Source organism: Giraffa tippelskirchi, chromosome 6, assembly GCF_054371585.1.
Source record: "Giraffa tippelskirchi isolate mGirTip1 chromosome 6, T2T-mGirTip1v1.2.pri, whole genome shotgun sequence".
Classification (NCBI taxonomy): domain Eukaryota; kingdom Metazoa; phylum Chordata; class Mammalia; order Artiodactyla; family Giraffidae; genus Giraffa; species Giraffa tippelskirchi.
This window is the reverse complement of record NC_137280.1, coordinates 90291013-90311865: the sequence shown is the minus strand read 5'-3', so window position 1 is coordinate 90311865 and position 20853 is coordinate 90291013. Positions and strand designations below refer to the sequence as shown.

Below are 20853 nucleotides of genomic sequence, written 5' to 3'. Positions count from 1 at the left end.
TTTTTTTTTTTTTAATTTTAAGGAGTGCAATAAAAGACAGAAGGCTCTCATTCTTTTTCAATTGAAAAAAGTTCATGATAAATAGTCTCTTTGCTCTTGGTCAAAAGATTTTATGATAGGTAATTGCCTCTACTCTACCCTGACAATTTCTGTTATTCATTCAACAAATATTTATAGAGCACCTATTATATCCCAGATGGCTCAGTGGGGAAAGAATCCACCTGCAATGCAGGAGACACAGGCAGAATTTGACTCCTGGGCTGAAAAGATCCCCTGGAGGAGGACATGGCAATCCACTCCAATATTCTTGCCTGGAGAATCCCATGGAAGACGAGCCTGGCGGGCTTCAGTGCATAGAGTCAAAAAGAGTCAGACATGATTGAAGCTACTGAGCACACACATTATATACCAAGTACTATACTAAGTTCTTAGGTTATGAAATGGCAATGCAACAGAAAAGGTATAGTCCTCTCAACCTGAAGAAATGTAAAGAACTACAACACAAACCTGCTGGGAACAATTATGGTGGAGGCTCTGATTTTGCCTTTGAAACTAGGGTGTATTATGCTACATTGATCATTATGACAACAATAGAGGGATCAACTGGGATAGTAATAGAGAAGCTACTGTATGATAATGGAGGAATCATCTATAAAGTTTTTTCACAGTATCCTTTTCCAAGTCAAACCTGAGACAGAGAATGGTCTGCTTCAAGATCCTGTTTCAAGAAAACGGCATGAGGATAAGAAAATATCATTTAATTTTGCAACTCCCAATGATCTCCTCTCCACCTTTCCCTGGGACTTGAAGAGACCACAACTGCAAGGCAGAAAGGAGATGGTCATGAAGCTGGTACTTTCACAGGAATTAGGCAGCAAAGGAACAGTCATGAGTCAGGGAAGATGAAAGAAAGCCCTGCATGGTGTAGCACACTCATGTTTTTAAATATGTATATATTTATTTATTGGCTGTGTTGGGTCTTAGTTGTGGCACACCGGATCTTTTGTTGCAACGTCTGGGCTCTTATGGCACGTGGGCTCTATAGCCCAAGCTTCATGCCATGTGGGACCTTAGTTCCCCAACCTGGGATCGAACCTGCATCCCCCACATTGGAAGGCAGACTCTTAACCACTGGACCACCAGTGAATTCCTAGAACATTCGTTTTTTAAAATTTATTAATTTATTCTTGGCTACACTGGGTCTTTGCTGCCACATGCAGGCTTTCTCTAGTTGCAGCAAGCTGAGGTTCCTCTCTAGTTGCAGCGTGTAGGCTTCTCATTGAAGTGACTTCTCTTGCTGCAGAGCAAGGGCTCTAGTGTGCATGGGCTTCAGTAGTTGTGGCTCAAGGACCTAGTTGCTCCATGGCATGTGGAACCCTCCTGGACCAGGGATCAAACCTGTGTCCCCTGGATTGGCAGGAAGATTCCAAACCACTGGACCCCCAGGGAAGTCTTAGAACATTCAGTTTTTAAAGAGGTGTTCCAAGTAGTGAGGTCAAAACAAGGAAGGTATTATTGAGAGCTTGGTCAACTAAAGAAAACTCATAGATAAGACATAAGACTTGAGTGAATGAGTTTCAAGTATATGGCACATTCGTGTTTTGTCATTGTTTGAACATTATTCTTGCCTCTTTCCATAAGGCAATTTCCATAAGTCATATGGAAACAGAGAACCAGACAGCTATTTCAAAATTCATCCTTCTGGGGCTCTCGGATGATGTAGACCTTCAGCCCCTCCTCATTGGACTGTTCCTGTCCATGTACCTGGTCTGTGTTACAGGGAACCTGCTCATCATCCTGGCCATCATCTCTGAGTCCAACCTCCACACCCCCATGTACTTCTTCCTCTCCAACCTGTCCTTCACTGACATCTGTTTCATCTCCACCACAGTCCCCAGGATGTTAGTGAATATCCAGAAGCAGAACAAAGGCATCACGTATGAAGGATGCCTTACCCAGATGTATTTTTTCATGATCTTTGCTGGGCTAGATAATTTGCTACTGACAGTGATGGCCTATGACCGGTTCGTGGCCATCTGTCACCCCCTGCATTACACGGTCATCATGAACCCTCACCTTTGTGGTCTCCTGCTTCTGCTTTCTTGGCTGATCTGCCTGACATATTCTTTGTTGCAAAGTTTGATGGTTTTGAGGATATCTTTCTGCAAAGAGACAGAAATCCCCCACTTCTTCTGTGAACTTGCTCAAATTCTCAAGCTTGCCTGCTCTGACACCCTTGTCAATGACATTCTGCTGTATTTTGTAACTGGCCTGCTGGGTATTATTCCCCTGACTGGGATCCTTTTCTCTTATTCTAGAATTATCTTCTCCATAATGGGCATTTCATCTTCTGGGGGGAAGTATAAAGCCTTTTCCACCTGTGGGTCTCACCTCTCAGTTGTCTCCTTGTTCTATGGTGCAGGCCTTGGGGTCTATATCACTTCAGGAACAGCCCATCCCTCCAGAAAGGGTTCAATAGCCTCGGTGATGTACACGGTAGTCACCCCCATGCTGAACCCCTTCATCTACAGTCTGAGGAACAGGGACATGAAGGGGGCTCTGAGGAGACTTTTCACTAGAGGAACATACTCTCAGTGAGATAATGGAAGGGCAGGCAACGGAGATCCCAAGTGCTGATAACTGGTGTCCATGAAGGTGTAATCTGAAGACATAAAAGAAACACAATAATGATATACTAGAAGAAAATATTTCTGAGACAAAGACAAACTTGAAGCAGCACACTAAAATGCTCACCATCTACCAAGGAAAAAGAATGAACAATCAATAACTAAACTTCTCATGGAAACAAATCATTCCAAGGATTGATTCCTATAAGCATCAAGGGAGGAAAAAGCAAGTCAAGAAATACAGATGGGGAGAGGACAAGAATGATCACAAAAGTTTACAGATTGGCTCACCTTTAAACCTTCTCAGTTATATTCAAACTTCTAGCACAATGCCTGCTGGACCATGCTTTTCCCTAGTCTTGGTCTGAAAACCATTGTTTGGACTGTCTCATATCAACCTCCCTCACCCCGTAAGATTTTACCCTTATTGAGTCTTGCTTTGGTGTTGGCCATTGACCTATACCAGGACTTTAATGAGAAACTTCTTTAGGAAACTCATTGCAGTTTCTACTTTCAGAAAAATGAAACTATGATCTCTGTTGATCCATTTGATCTAAAATAAAGGTCCAAAACATTCTACTCACTGTCTTCCTTCGCTGGTCCACACTTCCCTGAACCGTCACATGCTAGGCTTCAAATAGAAACTGTCAGCTCTTCAGAGCACCCACACCTGACCACCATCTTCCTGTTCATTCATTTCCATAGCACTTACTATATTTTGAGGTGGGGCAGATCACAGAGGCCAAGAGGGCTCTGGGTTAATCTCTCTCCATCATTCACTAAGGGTGTAATCTCATGCATGTTTCTTAATCTCTTTGTGTCTCTGTGCCCCATATTTCCTTAAGAGTTCCAATGGAGATTAAACATTATACATAGGAGAATTCAGAACAGTGTCTGGCATAAGTATCAGAAGATCCATGAGGGCCGTCTAGGTCCATGCTCACCATGGTGAAGGTACAAAGGGATCCATTATCACCAGACCAGCTGAAAAAGCTGATTGTAGAGGGTTGATCAGGCTATGGGTTTAGAAGAGGCTGAGTGAATTCCCAGAGCTGACTTACAGCACTGAGGACATCATGTAGGAGAGGCAGCCTGTCCAAGGCTCAGTCCAGAGCACCACGTGCTGGAGATCAGATCTGCAGAGTCCAGGAGAGAACTTCCTTGGGTCTAGAGACTAAGGATTGGACCAGGACTCCCTGCAACAGTTAACTGGGAGGGCAGAGCATCCTTTATACAGTTCAGCCCCAAGGGGAGATTCTCTTGAAATGAGGGTAAAAAATTAAAACCTGCCTTGGGTTGACCTGGGGAATGTTGAACCCTCTTGGTGAATACCTGATTTGGATCCTGGCAGACTCCAATGGTTGAATTATAACTTTCTCACTTACTCTTGGACAGAGGAGCCTGGCAAGCTACACAGTCCATAGGGTCGCAAAGAGTTGGACATGACTAAAGCAATGTAGCACTGTTTCTAAGCAGTCTCAGATTCTTCATTGGTAAGTATTAAATAACTGCTGGGGTGATTATAGAAAATTAATATCAAATGCACACATTTGCAAAAGCATTGGCTACCGTATTTATGAACACTGCATTTATTTATTTATGCCCCCATCTTGTACCAAAAGAGGTACACCCATCAGCAGGATCCTGGACTCCAGAAAGCTCTGCACAGCTGCATTCTTCTCCAGCAGGGGTCTGAGGCTGAGATACAAACTGATTGCTACTAGTGAAAAAAAAATCACTTTATTCAATATATCGTTTTAGCTTCCAGTCATTCTATGGAATCTCTGGCCCTGGTGACCTGGAGAATTAGAATAAGATGAAGCCAAGATAGGACCATCCTAATAAGCCTGAAACAGTATGATTGTCCTCCATCTCTCAATTAGTTACAAGTGTAGAAACATTTACTATATCACACGGTTTTTCAACCTGGGTACAGTTAAAATTTGGGGCCAGATAATTCTTGAGACAGAGGGTGAGGGAGGCGCAGGGGCACTGCCTATACATTGTAGGATGCTTAGCAGCATTTGTGGCCTTATACACTAGATACCAGTAGCTTCCCCCACTTTCACATCCCATTCAAAAAAGATTTTTTTTTTTTTTTTTTTTTTTTTTTTTATTTGCATCAGTTATTTTTTTTTTTTTTTTTTTATAAATTTATTTATTTTAGTTGGGGGCTAATTACTTTACAATATTGTAATAGTTTTTGCCATACATTGACAAGAATCAGCCATGGGTTTACATGTGTTCCCCTTCCCGAACCCCCCACCCACCTCCCTCCCCCTCCCATCCCTCTGGATCATCCCACTGCCCCGGCCCCGAGCCCTTGTCACATGCATCGAACATGGAATGGTGCTCTGTTTCACATATGACAATACACATGTCTCAATGCCATTCTCCCAGAACGTCCCACCCTCACCTTCTCCCTCAGAGTCCATAAAATTGTTCCATGCATCTGTGTCTCTCATTCTGTCCCGCATATAGGGTTATCGTTACCATCTTTCAGATTCCATATATATGCATTAGTATACTGTATTGTTGTTTTTCTTTCTGGCTTACTTCACTCTGTATAATGGGCTCCAGTTTCATCCATCTCAGTAGAACCGGTTCAAATGTATTTTTTTTAATGGCTGAGTAATATTCCATTGTGTATATGTACCACAGCTTCCTTATCCATTCATCTGCTGATGGACATCTAGGTTGCTTCCATGTCCTGGCTATTGTAAACAGTGCTGCGATGAACATTGGGGTACACGCGTCTCTTTCAATTCTGGTTTCCTCGGTGTATATGCCCAGCAGTGGGATTGCTGGGTCATATGGCAGTTCTATTCCCAGTTTTTTAAGGAATCTCCACACTGTTCTCCATAGTGGCTGTACTAGTTTGCATTCCCACCAACAGTGTAAGAGGGTTCCCTTTTCTCCACACCCTCTCCAGCATTTATTGCTTGTAGACTTTTGGATAGCAGCCATTCTGACTGGTGTGAAATGATACCTCATTGTGGTTTTGATTTGCATTTCTCTAATAATGAGTGATGTTGAGCATCTTTTCATGTGTTTGTTAGCCATCTGTATGTCTTCTTTGGAGAAATGTCTGTTTAGTTCTTTGGCCCATTTTTTGATTGGGTCATTTATTTTTCGGGAATTCAGCTGCAGAAGTTGCTTGTATATTTTTGAGATTAATTGTTTGTCTGTTGCTTCATTTGCTATTATTTTCTCCCATTCTGAAGGCTGTCTTTTCACCTTGTTTATAGTTTCCTTTGTTGTGCAAAAGCTTTTAATTTTAATTAGGTCCCATTTGTTTATTTTTGCTTTTATTTCCAATATTCTGGGAGGTGGGTCATGGAGGATCCTGCTGTGATTTATGTCGGAGAGTGTTTTGCCTATGTTTTCCTCTAGGAGTTTTATAGTTTCTGGTCTTACGTTTAGATCTTTAATCCATTTTGAGTTTATTTTTGTGTACGGTGTTAGGAAGTGTTCTAGTTTCATTCTTTTACAAGTGGTTGACCAGTTTTCCCAGCACCACTTGTTAAAGAGGTTGTCTTTTCTCCATTGTATATTCTTGCCTCCTTTGTCGAAGATAAGGTGTCCATATGTGCGTGGGTTTATCTCTGGGCTTTCTATTTTGTTCCATTGATCTATATTTCTATCTTTGTGCCAGTACCATACTGTCTTGATGACTGTGGCTTTGTAGTAGAGTCTGAAGTCAGGCAGGTTGATTCCTCCAGTTCCATTCTTCTTCCTCAAGATTGCTTTGGCTATTCGAGGTTTCTTATATTTCCATACAAATTGTGAGATGATTTGTTCTAGTTCTGTGAAAAATACCATTGGTAGCTTGATAGGGATTGCATTGAATCTGTAGATTGCTTTGGGTAGAATACTCATTTTCACTATATTAATTCTTCCAATCCATGAACACGGTATATTTCTCCATCTGTTTGTGTCCTCTTTGATTTCTTTCATCAGTGTTTTATAGTTTTCTATATATAAGTCTTTTGTTTCTTTAGGTAGATATATTCCTAAGTATTTTATTCTTTTTGATGCAATGGTGAATGGTATTGTTTCCTTAATTTCTCTTTCTGTTTTCTCATTATTGGAGTATAGGAATGCAAGGGATTTCTGTGTGTTAATTTTATATCCTGCAACTTTACTATATTCATTGATCAACTCTAGTAATTTTCTAGTAGAGTCTTTAGGGTTTTCTATGTAGAGGATCATGTCATCTGCAAACAGTGAGAGTTTTACTTCTTCTTTTCCTATCTGTATTCCTTTTATTTCTTTTTCAGCTCTGATTGCTGTGGCCAAAACTTCCAAAACTATGTTGAATAGTAGTGGTGAAAGTGGGCATCCTTGCCTTGTTCCTGACTTTAGGGGAAATGCTTTCAATTTTTCACCATTGAGGATAATGTTTGCTGTGGGTTTGTCATATATAGCTTTTATTATGTTGAGATATGTTCCTTCTATTCCTGCTTTCTGGAGGGTTTTAATCATAAATGGATGCTGAATTTTGTCAAAGGCTTTTTCTGCATCTATTGAGATAACCATATGGTTTTTTTCTTTCAATTTGTTAATGTGGTGTATTACATTGATTGATTTGCGGATGTTAAAAAAACCTTGCATGCCTGGGATAAAGCCCACTTGGTCATGATGTATGATCTTTTTAATATGATGTTGGATTCTGTTTGCTAGAATTTTATTAAGGATTTTTGCATCTATGTTCATCAGTGATATTGGCCTGTAGTTTTCCTTTTTTGTGACATCTTTGTCTAGTTTTGGAATTAGGGTGATGGTGGCCTCATAGAATGAGTTTGGAAGTTTACCATCTTCTGCAATTTTCTGGAAGAGTTTGAGCAGGATAGGTGTTAGCTCTTCTCTAAATTTTTGGTAGAATTCCGCTGTGAAGCCGTCTGGTCCTGGGCTTTTGTTTGCTGGAAGATTTCTGATTACACTTTCGATTTCCGTGCTTGTGATGGGTCTGTTAAGATCTTCTATTTCTTCCTGGTTCAGTTTTGGAAAGTTATACTTTTCTAAGAATTTGTCCATTTCTTCCAAGTTGTCCATTTTATTGGCATATAGCTGTAGGTAGTAGTCTCTTATGATCCTTTGTATTTCTGTGGAATCTGTTGTGATCTCTCCATTTTCATTTCTAATTTTGTTGATCTGATTCTTCTCCCTTTGTTTCTTGATGAGTCTGGCTAATGGCTTATCAATTTTGTTTATCTTCTCGAAAAACCAGCTTTTAGTTTTGTTGATTTTTGCTATGGTCTCTTTTGTTTCTTTTGCATTTATTTCTGCCCTAATTTTTAAGATTTCTTTCCTTCTACTGACCCTGGGGTTTTTCATTTCTTCCTTCTCTAGTTGCTTTAGGTGTAGAGTTAGTTGATTTATTTGATTTTTTTCTTGTTTCTTGAGGTACGCCTGTATTGCTATGAACCTTCCCCTTAGTATTGCTTTTACAGTGTCCCATAGGTTTTGGGTTGTTGTGTTTTCATTTTCATTCATTTCTATGCATAATTTTATTTCTTTTTTGATTTCTTCTGTGATTTGTTGGTTATTCAGAAGCGTGTTGTTTAGCCTCCATATGTTGGAACTTTTAATAGTTTTTTTCCTGTAATTGAGGTCTAGTCTTACTGCATTGTGGTCAGAGAAGATGGCTGGGATGATTTCAATTTTTTTGAATTTACCAAGGCTAGATTTATGGCCCAGGATGTGATCTATCCTGGAGAAAGTTCCATGTGCACTTGAGAAAAAGGTAAAATTGATTGTTTTGGGGTGGAAACTCCTGTAAATATCAATTAAATCTAATTTGTCTATTGTATCATTTAAAGTTTGTGTTTCCTTGTTAATTTTCTGTTTAGTTGATCTATCCATATGCGTGAGTGGAGTATTAAAGTCTCCCACTATTATTGTGTTATTGTTAATTTCCCCTTTCATACTTGTTAGTATTTGCCTTATATATTGTGGTGCTCCTATGTTGGGTGCATATATATTTATGATTGTTACGTCTTCTTCTTGAATTGATCCTTTGATCTTTATGTAGTGTCCTTCTTTGTCCCTTTTCACATCCTTTATTTTAAAGTCTATTTTATCTGAAATGAGTATTGCGACTCCTGCTTTCTTTTGGTCTCCGTTTGCATGGAATATGTTTTTCCATCCTTTCACTTTCAGCCTGTGTGTGTCCCTAGTTTTGAGGTGGGTCTCTTGTAGACAGCATATATAGGGGTCTTGTTTTTGTATCCATTCAGCAACCCTTTGCCTTTTGGTTGGGGCATTCAACCCATTTACATTTAAGGTAATTATTGATAAGTATGATCCCGTTGCCATTTACTTTGCTGTTTTGAGTTCGTGTTGAAACATCCTTTCTGTGTTTCCTGTTTAGAGAAGATCCTTTAGCATTTGCTGGAGAGCTGGTTTGGTGGTGCTGAATTCCCTCAGCTCTTGCTTGTCTGTAAAGCTTTTGAATTCTCCTTCATATCTGAATGAGATCCTTGCTGGGTACAGTAATCTGGGTTGTAGATTATTCTCTTTCATTACTTTAAGTATGTCCTGCCATTCCCTTCTAGCCTGAAGGGTTTCTATTGAAAGATCAGCTGTTATCCTTATGGGGATCCCCTTGTGTGTTATTTGTTGTTTTTCCCTTGCTGCTTTTAATATTTGTTCTTTGTGTTTGATCTTTGTTAATTTGATTAATATGTGTCTTGGGGTGTTTCGCCTTGGGTTTATCCTGTTTGGAACTCTCTGGGTTTCTTGGACTTCTGTGACTATTTCTTTCCTCAATTTAGGGAAATTCTCAACTATTATCTCCTCGAGTATTTTTTCATGGCCTTTCCTTTTATCTTCTTCTTCTGGGACTCCTATGATTCGAATGTTGGGGCGTTTCATATTGTCCCAGAGGTCCCGGAGGTTTTCCTCATTTCTTTTGATTCTTTTTTCTTTTTTCCTCTCTGCTTCGTTTATTTCCATCATTCTATCTTCTACCTCACTTATCCTATCTTCTGCCTCCGTTATTCTACTGTTGGTTCCCTCCAGAGTGTCTTTTATCTCCTTTATTTCATTATTCATTCTATATTGATTCCTTTTTATTTCTTCTAAGTCCTTGATAAACATTTCTTGCATCTTCTCAATCTTTGTCTCCAGGCTATTTATCTGTAACTCCATTTTGCTTTCAAGATTTTGGATCATTTTTATTATCCTTATTCTAAATTCTTTTTCGGATAGATTCCCTATCTCCTCCTCTTTTGTTTGGCTTTGTGGGCATTTCTCATTTTCCTTTACTTGCTGAGTATTTCTCTGCCTTTTCATCTTGTTTAGATTGCTGTGTTAGGCGTGGCCCTTCTGTATTCTGGTAGTATGAAGTTCCTCTTTGTTGTGGAGGTTCCTCACTGCGGTTGGGGTTGGACAGGTGGCTTGTCAAGGTTTCCTGGTTGGGGGAGCTTGTGTCGGTGTTCTGGTGGGTGGAGCTGGATTTCTGCTCTCTTGAGTGTAATGGAGTGACCAGTATTAATTTTTGAGATGTCTATGGATTTGGTGTGCCTCTGGGCAGCCTGTATATTGATGCTCAGGTCTATGTTCCTGCGTTGCTGGAGAATTTGCGTGGTATGTCTTGCTCTGGAACTTATTATCTCTTGGGTGGAGCTTGGTTTCAATGAATTTATGGAGGCTATTGGATGGTCTCTTATTAATTAATGTTTCCCCTGGCTTTCAGTCTTATTCTTGCAGTAGCCTCAAGACTTCTCCTTCCATACAGCCTCAATAATAAAACTTTTAGGTTAATGGTGAAAAGATTCTCCACAGTGAGGGATACCCAGAAAGGTTCACTGAGTTACATGGAGAGATGAGGTGGGGGGGGTGGGTTGAAGTGACCAGGAGGGGAAGAGGGGAATTCAAATGTGGAGAGAGCAATCTAGCCAGTAAGCACTTCCCTCTGTGCTTTCCACAGTTTGGAACCCTCAGAGTGATTCACAGAGATACATAGAGAGGGGGGAGGAAGGTAACAGAGGTGAGCATGAGTAGAAAGGGAGGAATTAAGAGGGGAGAGAGAGATCTGGGCAGTATCCTGTTCCTGAAGTGTTCTCCGGTACCCAGAACACCCTCAGAGATTCACAGAATTGGGTTGAGAAGAGAAGGAGGAGGGTGGGAGATAGAGGTTCCCTGGGGGAGAAGAAAGAGCATCAATAGGGGGAGAGAGTGATCAGGCCAGTGATCACACTCCTGAGTAAAAATGGGTCCTAAAGATTGGGTTCTTAAATGTACAAAGTTGATATCAAATATGTAAAACACAGATTAAAAATCTAGAGTAGAGGTTAGACTCTTATAAAACTTACAATCTAAAAAAAAAAAAAAAGAAAAAGAAAAAAGGGAACAGTGTAAAAAGAAAAAAAAAACAGTAAAACAGTAAAAAAAGAAACAGTAAAAAAATGTAGAACAGGAAAAAAACATTAAAAAAAAAAAAAAACACAAAAGGTATAAGATATATGTATGTAGTTTGCTTCAAAAATAGGGGTTTTTTTTTTTTTTTTTGCAAGTTAATAGTGGGTTATGAAAATGAAAGTTAAAGGTGTAATAGAGGACTTGAAGAAAAAGGAAAGAAGAGAAAAAAAAATTTTTTTAATTAAAAAAAAAATTAAAAAAAATAATAATAGTAAAAAATATATATATCCCGGACTTTCTCTGGAGCTGTTGTGAGCAGTGTGGGATCTGCTCAGTTTTAGATAGATCCTTATTCCTGCTTATACTTTTCAAGATCTGTAGGTCCTTTTTAATGCAGTCGGTATTAGCTACAGGGATCTTAATCTGTTGGCCTGTCCCTTCCAAAGCACTTCCCTCTGTTTATTTGGCTTCTGTTTGGAGATCTCTTCAGTATCTAATTTCCGCCCTGCAACAAAGCGGTGGAGGTGATCTCTTTAGGTTCGCTTGTTCAATCGTGCTGTGGGGAGGAAGGAACACTGCAATTCTGGCGTGTGTGTGGTAAGCTCGCAGTGTCTCGGCCGCACTGGGTTCGCCCCCGCTCACGGCGTGTGTGCTTTCCCCGTCTACCCTGCTCAGGCTTCAGGTTACTCGGCCGGGGAGCGGGCCCTGAGCTGCGTGCACTTCCCAGGACTAAGCCGCTCAGGTTCAGGCTCCCGGTTACTCCACAAAGGCGCAGACTCGATTTTGCCCGCGGCTTGTGCCGTTCCCGGTCGGAGCTGCCCAGGCGGCCAGGAGTTTGGCGAGGGCGCTGTCCCCTGTTGGGGCGGTGCGGCTTATCACCTCCCTGGTCCCCGCCTCGGTTTACGGGCGCGCCCGGCTCCGGTGTGCTTTGTGTCGGTTCTGGGGAGCTGGTCTCTGGCTGCGACCCTCCCGGCTGCTGTCGACCCTCCGGGATCTCAGGCAGTCTTTGCTTAAAAACTGGGAGCCTGTTTGCAGTTTGGTAGGGGGTGCCCTCTCTGGAGCCGAGTTTGCCCCTTTCCGGCTCTGGCGGGCCCCGCCTGCCCGCTGTGTCCGGCGGGGGATGGCGCAGTCCGCAGCCGGCTAGCTCTCCTCTGGTATCGCTCAGTCCTTTGTTCTGTGAGCGGGCCGGCAGTGCCTTAGAGTTGGGCTTTTCGCGGGATAGTTCTCTCTCTCTCTCGCTGTCCCACAGTTTAGGTTACTATCTCACGTTAGCTCCCTCAGATTGCCCTCGGGGCACTCGGGCCCGGTCCTTACCCTAGGCAATGCCGCCCGCTCCTCTCCGTTCAGCCCCCACTTGCTGGTGGCGGATGATGCGAGCGTCTGGGGTTCTTTGCTAGGAGTTGCTTTAGGCACGTAATCTGTCGATTTTATTTATTTTTTCCTCCCAGTTACGTTGCCCTCCGAGATAAAAAATCCTCCCCCACACCCGCCGGTGAGAGGGTTTCCTGGTGCTTGGAAATTCCTCCTCTTTTACGACTCCCTCCCCGGGACGGGTCTCCGTCCCTAACTCTTTTGTCTCTCTTTTTATCTTTTATAATTTCTCCTACCTCTTTTGAAGATAATGCGCAGTTTTTGTGAAAGCCTGACGTCCTCAGCCAGCCTTCAGAAGTAGTTTTGTGAAGTTTGGTCAGCGTTCAGATGTTCTTTCGATAAATTTGTGGAGGAGAGAGTGGTCTCCCCGTCCTATTCCTCCGCCATCTTCTGCTCTCCTGCCTCAAAAAAGATTTTTAAAAAAGTATCTCCAGACATTGCCAAACATCGCATAAGAACAAAATCACTCCTGAATGAAAATCAGTGATTTACCATGACTCAGACAACCGATAAAAGGAAAATGAAGAGAAAAAAAATACTTGAGGGTTAGACCCTGGTTTTCCTAAGGCCCAAAGTAGAATGGACCTAAGATACGAGCCTCTTCTTACAGGAAGAATGGGGCCTTGGGTCTGGTACAGAAGCATTAATGGACATTTGTTGAACTGATGAACAAATGTTAGTGCCAGAGGACAAGAACCTTGTCTGTTCATTGGTTGCCTGGGGAATGATGGGGAAGCATTAAAAGGGACACGAGGAAACATTTGGGGGGGGGGTCACCATCTTGACTGTGTGATGGTTTCACAAGTGTATATATAGGTCAAAACTTGTCTCAGTATGTATTTTAAGAATGTGCAGCTGCATATATGTCGATTTTTAAAGACTTTGGCTGTGCTGGGTTTTCATTGCTGCATGAGGGCTTTCTCTAATTGGGGAAAGCAGGAGCTACTCTTCATTGAGATGCACGGGCTTCTCATGCAGTGGCTTCTCTTCTTGCACAGCACAGCCTCCAGAATGCACGCTCAGTAGTTGTGGCGCATGGGCTTAGCTGCTTGGCAGCATGTGGGATCTTCCCAAACCAGGGATCGAATCCATGTCCCCTGCATTGCAAGGTGGATTCTTAGCCACGCGACCACCAGGAAAGCCCCTTCCTTATATGTTAATTACATCTATATAAAGTTATCCTCTCTCATTTGAAATCCTTGCACTATAAACACCGGGCTTGTGGTGACTGCAAAAACAGGTACCATTTCTTCCTTTTCCTGTACCCACTTCCCTTCTTTGTAGCTCTGAGGATTCTTCCTCCTTGGGCTCACCCACGTGACCAGCATTAGGCAATGGGGTGCAGGCAAAAATGACACATACAGGCACTTGAGAAGCACCTGCACAGTGGAGCTTATGCTCTTCTAGAACCCTCCAGCATCATATGTACAAAGCCCCATCTCACAAGGCCCCATCTAGACTGTTGGAGGATGAGACCAGAATGAGGAGCAAGTAACCCCGAAGCCAAACCAGCAGTTGACTGCAAGCACATTAGTAAGCCCAGCTAACCAGTCCCAACTGTCAACCAACAGAACTGTAAACTAAACAAATGGTGGTTGTTTTACACCACTGTGTTTCAGGTAGTTCATTATGCAGCAATTATGAACAGGCTTCCTTCATTCCATTCTACTAAGAAGTGTGCACAGGCCACTTTTCTAAACTGAATCACACCAAATGTCAACATATTTCTATCAATTTCAATTAACATTTAAACTGAGATTGATAAAGTCCTGATGTATGTGTGTGTGTTATATAATGTCCCATGTTACCCCTCTAGCTGTATCTTCTACTTCCAAGACTGCCCTTTTTTACATGTCAGAGAATGTGATGCATAATTTTCTTTGCCTTTGCCCTCATGATTGACATGCTTACTCAAATCTGATCCTGAACACTATAAATAAGCCTTCTAAGCTTAGCTTGTGTCATCTCTTCAATATGGCTCTCTTTGAACTCCAAAAGTTCAACATACCTCCTCGGGTCCTTGTTAATGGATTAACAGGCCATATTAGCTATCTTATTTATTGTTTATACCCACCTCTCCTTTTAGATCTTTACTCCTTTAAGGACAGCATCATGTCTTTCTTCCCAAAGCCTAATCCAGTATAAGGCCCTCAATTGATATTCCCTGGTTCTTTAGAGAGGAAAAAATCCAGAGTGGGTTGGAGTTATCCAAACATTACACAAAACAGAGCTGGTTCCTGTAAGAGAAGCCCCAAGAACTCAGGCCATAATGAAACAAGAAGATTGAGTAAGAATATAATTAGAAGTCCCCTCCAGAGAGACTGTGTAAGGTAGCAGGTCTATCCCAAGAACTGGCAGAAAAGTACAATGAGATGCAAGAGCTCTGGGGCACTTAGGTGCAGGTGGGAATTCAGTTTCCTTCTACCCTGTTAACTGACATGATGTAGGAACTGGGCTGATGAGTAGCTGTGTTGGATTCCCAGGGCTCCTAATTAAAGAAACAGTCTTACATTAGTCAATGCTGAGAAAAAGTACTCTTCTCCCCTTGGGCCTGGCCTCTAGGGTACATTTTTTTTTTCTTTCTCCAAATCTAGGCAAGAGCTAGTCAATAATTGCTATTTCTTCACTAGTAAGCTGAGGAAAACTTTTGATCTGCAAAATACTCAGCACCTTCACTCACAGATGCACAATTACTGGCACCAAGCACCCGAAGACCTGTATGGAGAACTGCAAGTAGAAAGGGTGCAGGAAAAGAGAAATGACCATCGAATGTGATGGTCATTCGTGACGACCATTGAATCAAAAAATATTTTTAAATCATATGACCACTTTTCTGACCTCTGTGCTAGATGAAATGAGCTATTCCCCAGGAAAATACAGATTACCAATGCTTACTCCATTCAGGTTAGAAAACTTAACAGACTAATTTCCATAAAAGAAATAAAGTTCCTAAGAAAATATACCTCTAAAAAGCATGTTCATCAGCAGACAAATGGATAAGGAAGCTGTGGTACATATACACAATGGAATATTACTCAGCCATTAAAAAGAATACATTTGAATCAGTTCTATTGAGATGGATGAAACTGGAGCCCATTATACCGAGTGAAGTAAGCCAGAAAGAAAAACAACAATACAGTATACTAATGCATATATATGGAATTTGAAAGATGGTAACGATAACCCTATATGCGAGACAGAATAAGAGACACAGATGCATAGATCAGTCTTATGGACTCTGAGGGAGAAGGTGAGGGTGGGACGTTCTGAGAGAATAGCATTGAAACATGTATATTATCATATGTGAAACAGAACACCATTCCAGGCGATGCATGAGACAAATGCTCAGGGCTGGGGCAATGGGATGACCCAGAGGGATGGGATGGGGAGGGAGGTGGGAGGGGGGTTCAGGATGGGGAACACATGTAAACCCATGGCTCATTCATGTCAATGTATGGCAAAAACCACTACAATATTGTAAAGTAATTAGCCCCCAACTAAAATAAATAAATTTATTAAAAAAAAAAAAAAAAAGCAATTCACCCAGATGGTTTCATAGGGAATTCTACCTAATTTTCCAAAAACCACATAGTCCCAATGCTGTACAAACTATTCCAGAGTACTGAAAAAGAGGAAAAAAAATTCCTAAGTCCTCTCATGAAGCAGCCATAATACTAAAACCCAAACCAGAAAGACAGTTCTAAGAAATCATGTATCAATTATTCATGAATACCAATGCAAAATTCTCAACAAAATACTAGCAAACAGAATCCAACAACACATTAAGAAAATAATATACCATGGCCAATGAAATTCATTCTCGGGACACAAAATTTGTTGAGTGTTGAGAAATTTATTAATATAATATATTAATAAATCAGAGGAAGAGAATCACAATCCTCCTCACAGATGTTCAGAAAAACTCTGACAAAATACAGTATACATCTATGATAAAATATTTAAGAACATAGAATACCTTCTCAATATGATAAAATATTGATTCTTGAATAACATGAGTTTGAGTTGCAAGAGTCCACTTACACATGGATTGTTTTCAAAAAATATGTATTGCAGTACCACACAATCTGCAACTGAATCCTTGGATGTGTAATCATGGATATGAAGGACCAAAAAAGTTATAAACAGATTTTTTACTATGTGGAGTGTCAGTGTCCCTAACCCCCATGTTGTTCAAGGGTCAACTGTATACTTCATTCTAAAAGACATTTATCTTAATTAATGGAAAAACAGGGTATTACCCCTAGAACAAGACAAAAATGCCCTCTATCATACTAGAGGTACTAGCCAATGCAAACAGACAGGCAAAAAAAAACTAGAGGCTTAAGAACTGACAAACAGGGACTTCCCTGGTGGTCCAATGGGTAAGCCTCCATGTTCCCAATTCAGAGGGCCTGGGTTTGATCCTTGGCTGGGGAACTAGATCTCATATGCATGCTGTAACCAAGAGTCTGCATGCTGAAACTAAGAGTTCAAAACCACAACTAAGACAGCAGAGAAAAAATAAATAAGTATTTTTTAAAAGACTGATAAACAAGCAAAGCTCAATCTGTAGATGATACAGTAGTATGCCTGGAATCAGAAAATAAATAATAAAATGAACTCAAAAAAAATGAAAGAATTCAGTGAAGCAGCAAATTATAAAATCAAGATACAGTATTAGTAGCTCTCACATACAAAAACTGTGAAGACATAATGGTAGAGAAATTTTAATTAACAATGTAAGATTAAATACTTACAGAAAACCTAATGAGACTAGAATATTTGTACAAAGAAAAATTTTAAACATTCCTGACAAACACTAAAGTAGACTTGAACAAATGGGAAAACATCCCTTGTTCTTGGATAAGACAACTTAACATTATAGAGATATTAATTCCGCACCAAGTTAACTTATAAATTCAAGGCAATGCCAATAAAAATACCAACAAGCTAGTATTATGGAGACGGACAAGGCAACAGACAAGTACACATAACCCCCCCCAAACACACACACACAACACACACACACACACACACACACACACACACACAAGAATACCTAGGAAAACACTGAAAATGAAAAACCATGAGGAGAAACTAGCTCATCCAGATATTGAGACTTATTATACAGCTTCTTATTTATAATTAAACACTGTGACATGGTGTGTGAACAAATAGAACAGTAGAATAGAATTAAGCCTAAATTTAGACCCAATGCATACGGAATTCAGTATACGACAAAGGTGGAAAATTCCTGGGGTGAAGATGTACTTTTAAAATAAATGATGTTGGGTTAATACGGAAAAAATAAAACTTAATCCTACTTCACACTCTAACACAAAAAATCAGTTCCAAGATGCAGATCTAAATGTATACACAAAAACAATAAAACTGGTAGAAAAAAATGTGGAATATCTTCTTGCCCTCAAGGTAGGTAAATGTTTCTTACACAAGAAGAGGATGCCCATAAAGATTAGATGACATTAAAATTAAGAACTTATTTCATTAAAAGATAACAATTAAAACACTGAAGAGACAAGTCAGAGTGGGGAAAATTACTTGCAAAACATATCCAGCCATAAGGCCCACATCTGGAATATATAAATCAATATGAAAAAGGCAGGCAAATTTGGTATCATCTGATTCAATTCCATAAAAGAGCCTGTTGGAAAACTGTCTACAAACACTTTGGAAAACTGGCATCATTTATGAAATATGCATCCCATATGACCCAGTGATATTAGTCCAGGGTATAAACCCAACAGAAACTCACACATTTATGCTCTATCAGAAATATTAAAATATGCTCATAGCAGCATTATTTACAATAGCCTCAAACTGCGAAGTCAAATGTCCACCAGCACAAACTGCTTAAATAAACTGGAATATTCAAACAATGGAACACAATAAAATGTACTACTATCTAGAGGAACTCAAAACAATATGGATCAGTTTCACAAAAATTTTGAGTAAATTAAGACAGACACTAAAGAATGTATACTGTTTGGCTCCATTTGTATAGGGTCCAAAAAAAAATCCAAGCCATGTTGTCAGAGCCAGAACACCGGTCACTTGTGGGGAATAAGGCAAGGATTGTTATTTGGCGAGAAGGAGTTATCAGGAATGCTAAAACATGTAAAACATTTTTCTTGCCTTCTTACATGGATGAGTTCATGTGACAATTAAGCTGTACATGAGTTAGGGCTTCCCTGGTGGCTCAGTGGCAAAAAAAACCCAAAACTGTCTACCAATGTAGGAGACGTGGGTTTGATCACTGGGTTGGGAAGATGCCCCAGAGAAGGAAATGGCAACCCACTCCAGTTTTCTTGCCTGGAAAATCCCATGGGCAGAAGAGTCAGGCGGTTTACAGTCCCTGGGGTTGCAAAAAAGTCGGATATGACTTAGCAAGTAAACAACAACAAAGTATGAGTTAAACACTTTTCTGAAGTTCAGCAACACCTGTTTTAAATGATACCACACACAAACCATTACACAAACACTTAGAAACACCTTTGGCATTAAGATAAACTGAACATGCACAGGCCTTACAACCTAACAATTTCACACTCCTGAAATAACTCACCTATGCTCCAGAAAGTGTGTTACACATTTTCTTACAACAGCATTGTTCATAATCAGGGAAAGTGGAAACAGTCCAGGAACTGTACATCAGCTGTTGTTAAACAAATTGTGGGATGATAAGGAACCACTTATCCAAAGTGAAAATGAAACTACAGCCACATTCAATGTGACTCTCGAAATACCCTTACTAGTTAGCCAAAAAGTTCATTTGGCTTTTTCCTAAGATCTTACAGAAAAACCCAAGTGAACTTTTCAGCCAACCCAATACTAATACTGTTACTTTTTTATTTTCTAAACTTTTTATTTTGTATTGGGCTATAGGTGATTAACAACGTTGTGGTAATTTTACAGTAACAGTGAAGGGATTCAGCTATACATATACATGGATGCATTCTCCCCTAAATTCTCCTCCCATCCAAGCTGCCACATAACATTGAGCAGAGTTCCATGTGCTATACAGTAAGTCCTTGTTAGTTATCCATTTTAAATACAGCAATTGGACACCGTTATACTTAACCTGAACTCTGCAATGAACTTCTAACAGATTTCTGTTGTGTATCCTATCCCTCTACTCAGCCAACCAACCCGGAAGCCAATATATTCTTTAAAACAGAGATGGAATAGTTGTTACTTCTCTGTACAGAACCCTCCACTGACCTTCCACAAGATGCCCCCATGAAAAGGATCCCAATCCAGCTCTGACCTTACCACCTTCTGTGACTCCCAAGCTTGCCAGATTCCAGCCACACTGGCCCTAGCAAGCAAAATTCTTTTTTCATGACCTCTGAACTGCCTAGGGTGCTCTTGCCCACATTAGAACATGGCCCACACTTGCAGGGAATTTACATCTCTGCTCTATAATGTCCCCTTAAGCAACAGGTTTTCCCTATCCATAAAATAGATTCACTGAACCCCCACATCCCTGTCATCATCACCATGCTTAAATTTTGGGGCACTGAACTGACTGCCGATATACCACATATTTACTCATTTGTTTATCACGTGCCTTCATCTCATGTAGAATGTGATCACCATAAAGGCAAAAATCCTGATTCACTGCTATAGACTCAGGGCACAGAACAGGGCCTGACATAAGAATGAACTTGAAACACGGGCACAGGGACCTCCCTGGTGGTCCAGTGGGCAAGACTTGTGTTCCCAAAGCAGGGGGCCCAGGTTCCATCCCTGGTCAGGGAACTAGAGTCCACATGATGCAACTAAAGATCCCGTATGCCGCAACTAAGGCCTGGCACAGCCAAATAAATAAATATTTAAAACAAATAAACAACAAAAAAGGCACTACAACTTGTTAATGAGCTGACCTCAAACAAGTAACATTAAACTTCCTTGCCTCAGGTTGCCCATATGCAAAAGGGTGTTATTGGTGGTACCTATTTCTTAGGGTTTTTGCGAAAACCAATATGCTTACTTCAACACAAGTCAAGAAATAATGCTTAAGCACATCAGAGACATTAAATACAATTTTAAAAACAGAGGTACAAGGATTTTTGTTGTTTAGTTACTAAATAATGTCTAACTCTTTTGTGACCCCCTGGACTGTAGCCTGCCAGGCTCCTCTGACCATAAGATTTCCCAGGCAAGAATAATGAAGTGGGTTGCCACTTCCTTCTTCAAGGGATCTTCCCAACCCAGGGATGGAACCCAGGTCTCCTGCATTGCAGGTGGATTCTTTACCACTGAGCCACCAGGGATGCCCTTAAGGATTTTTAAAAACCCAAATCCAACAATTATAAGAAGATTATACCCACATGTATAGCAGAAGCTACCCAACCCCACTAATGACCTGATGCATGGGTTACAGACAACATTCAATCTGGTACAGTAGAACATTCCCACCACCAATAAAACAATTATTAAATAGATTAAACAATGAAATATCCAAAGCAGC

General features: G+C 40.6%; 1 protein-coding gene across 1 annotated transcript; it reads left to right on the top strand.

The window, feature by feature from the left end:
* Nucleotides 1-14507, top strand: LOC145510845 (olfactory receptor 7D4-like). Its single transcript, XM_081503029.1, has 3 exons — nucleotides 1-2566; nucleotides 6488-6541; nucleotides 14449-14507. Exons 1-3 carry the CDS (start codon nucleotides 1660-1662, stop codon nucleotides 14505-14507), a joined length of 1020 nt encoding a protein of 339 aa, XP_081359155.1. The 5' UTR covers nucleotides 1-1659.
* The last annotated feature ends 6346 nt before the right edge of the window (nucleotides 14508-20853 follow it).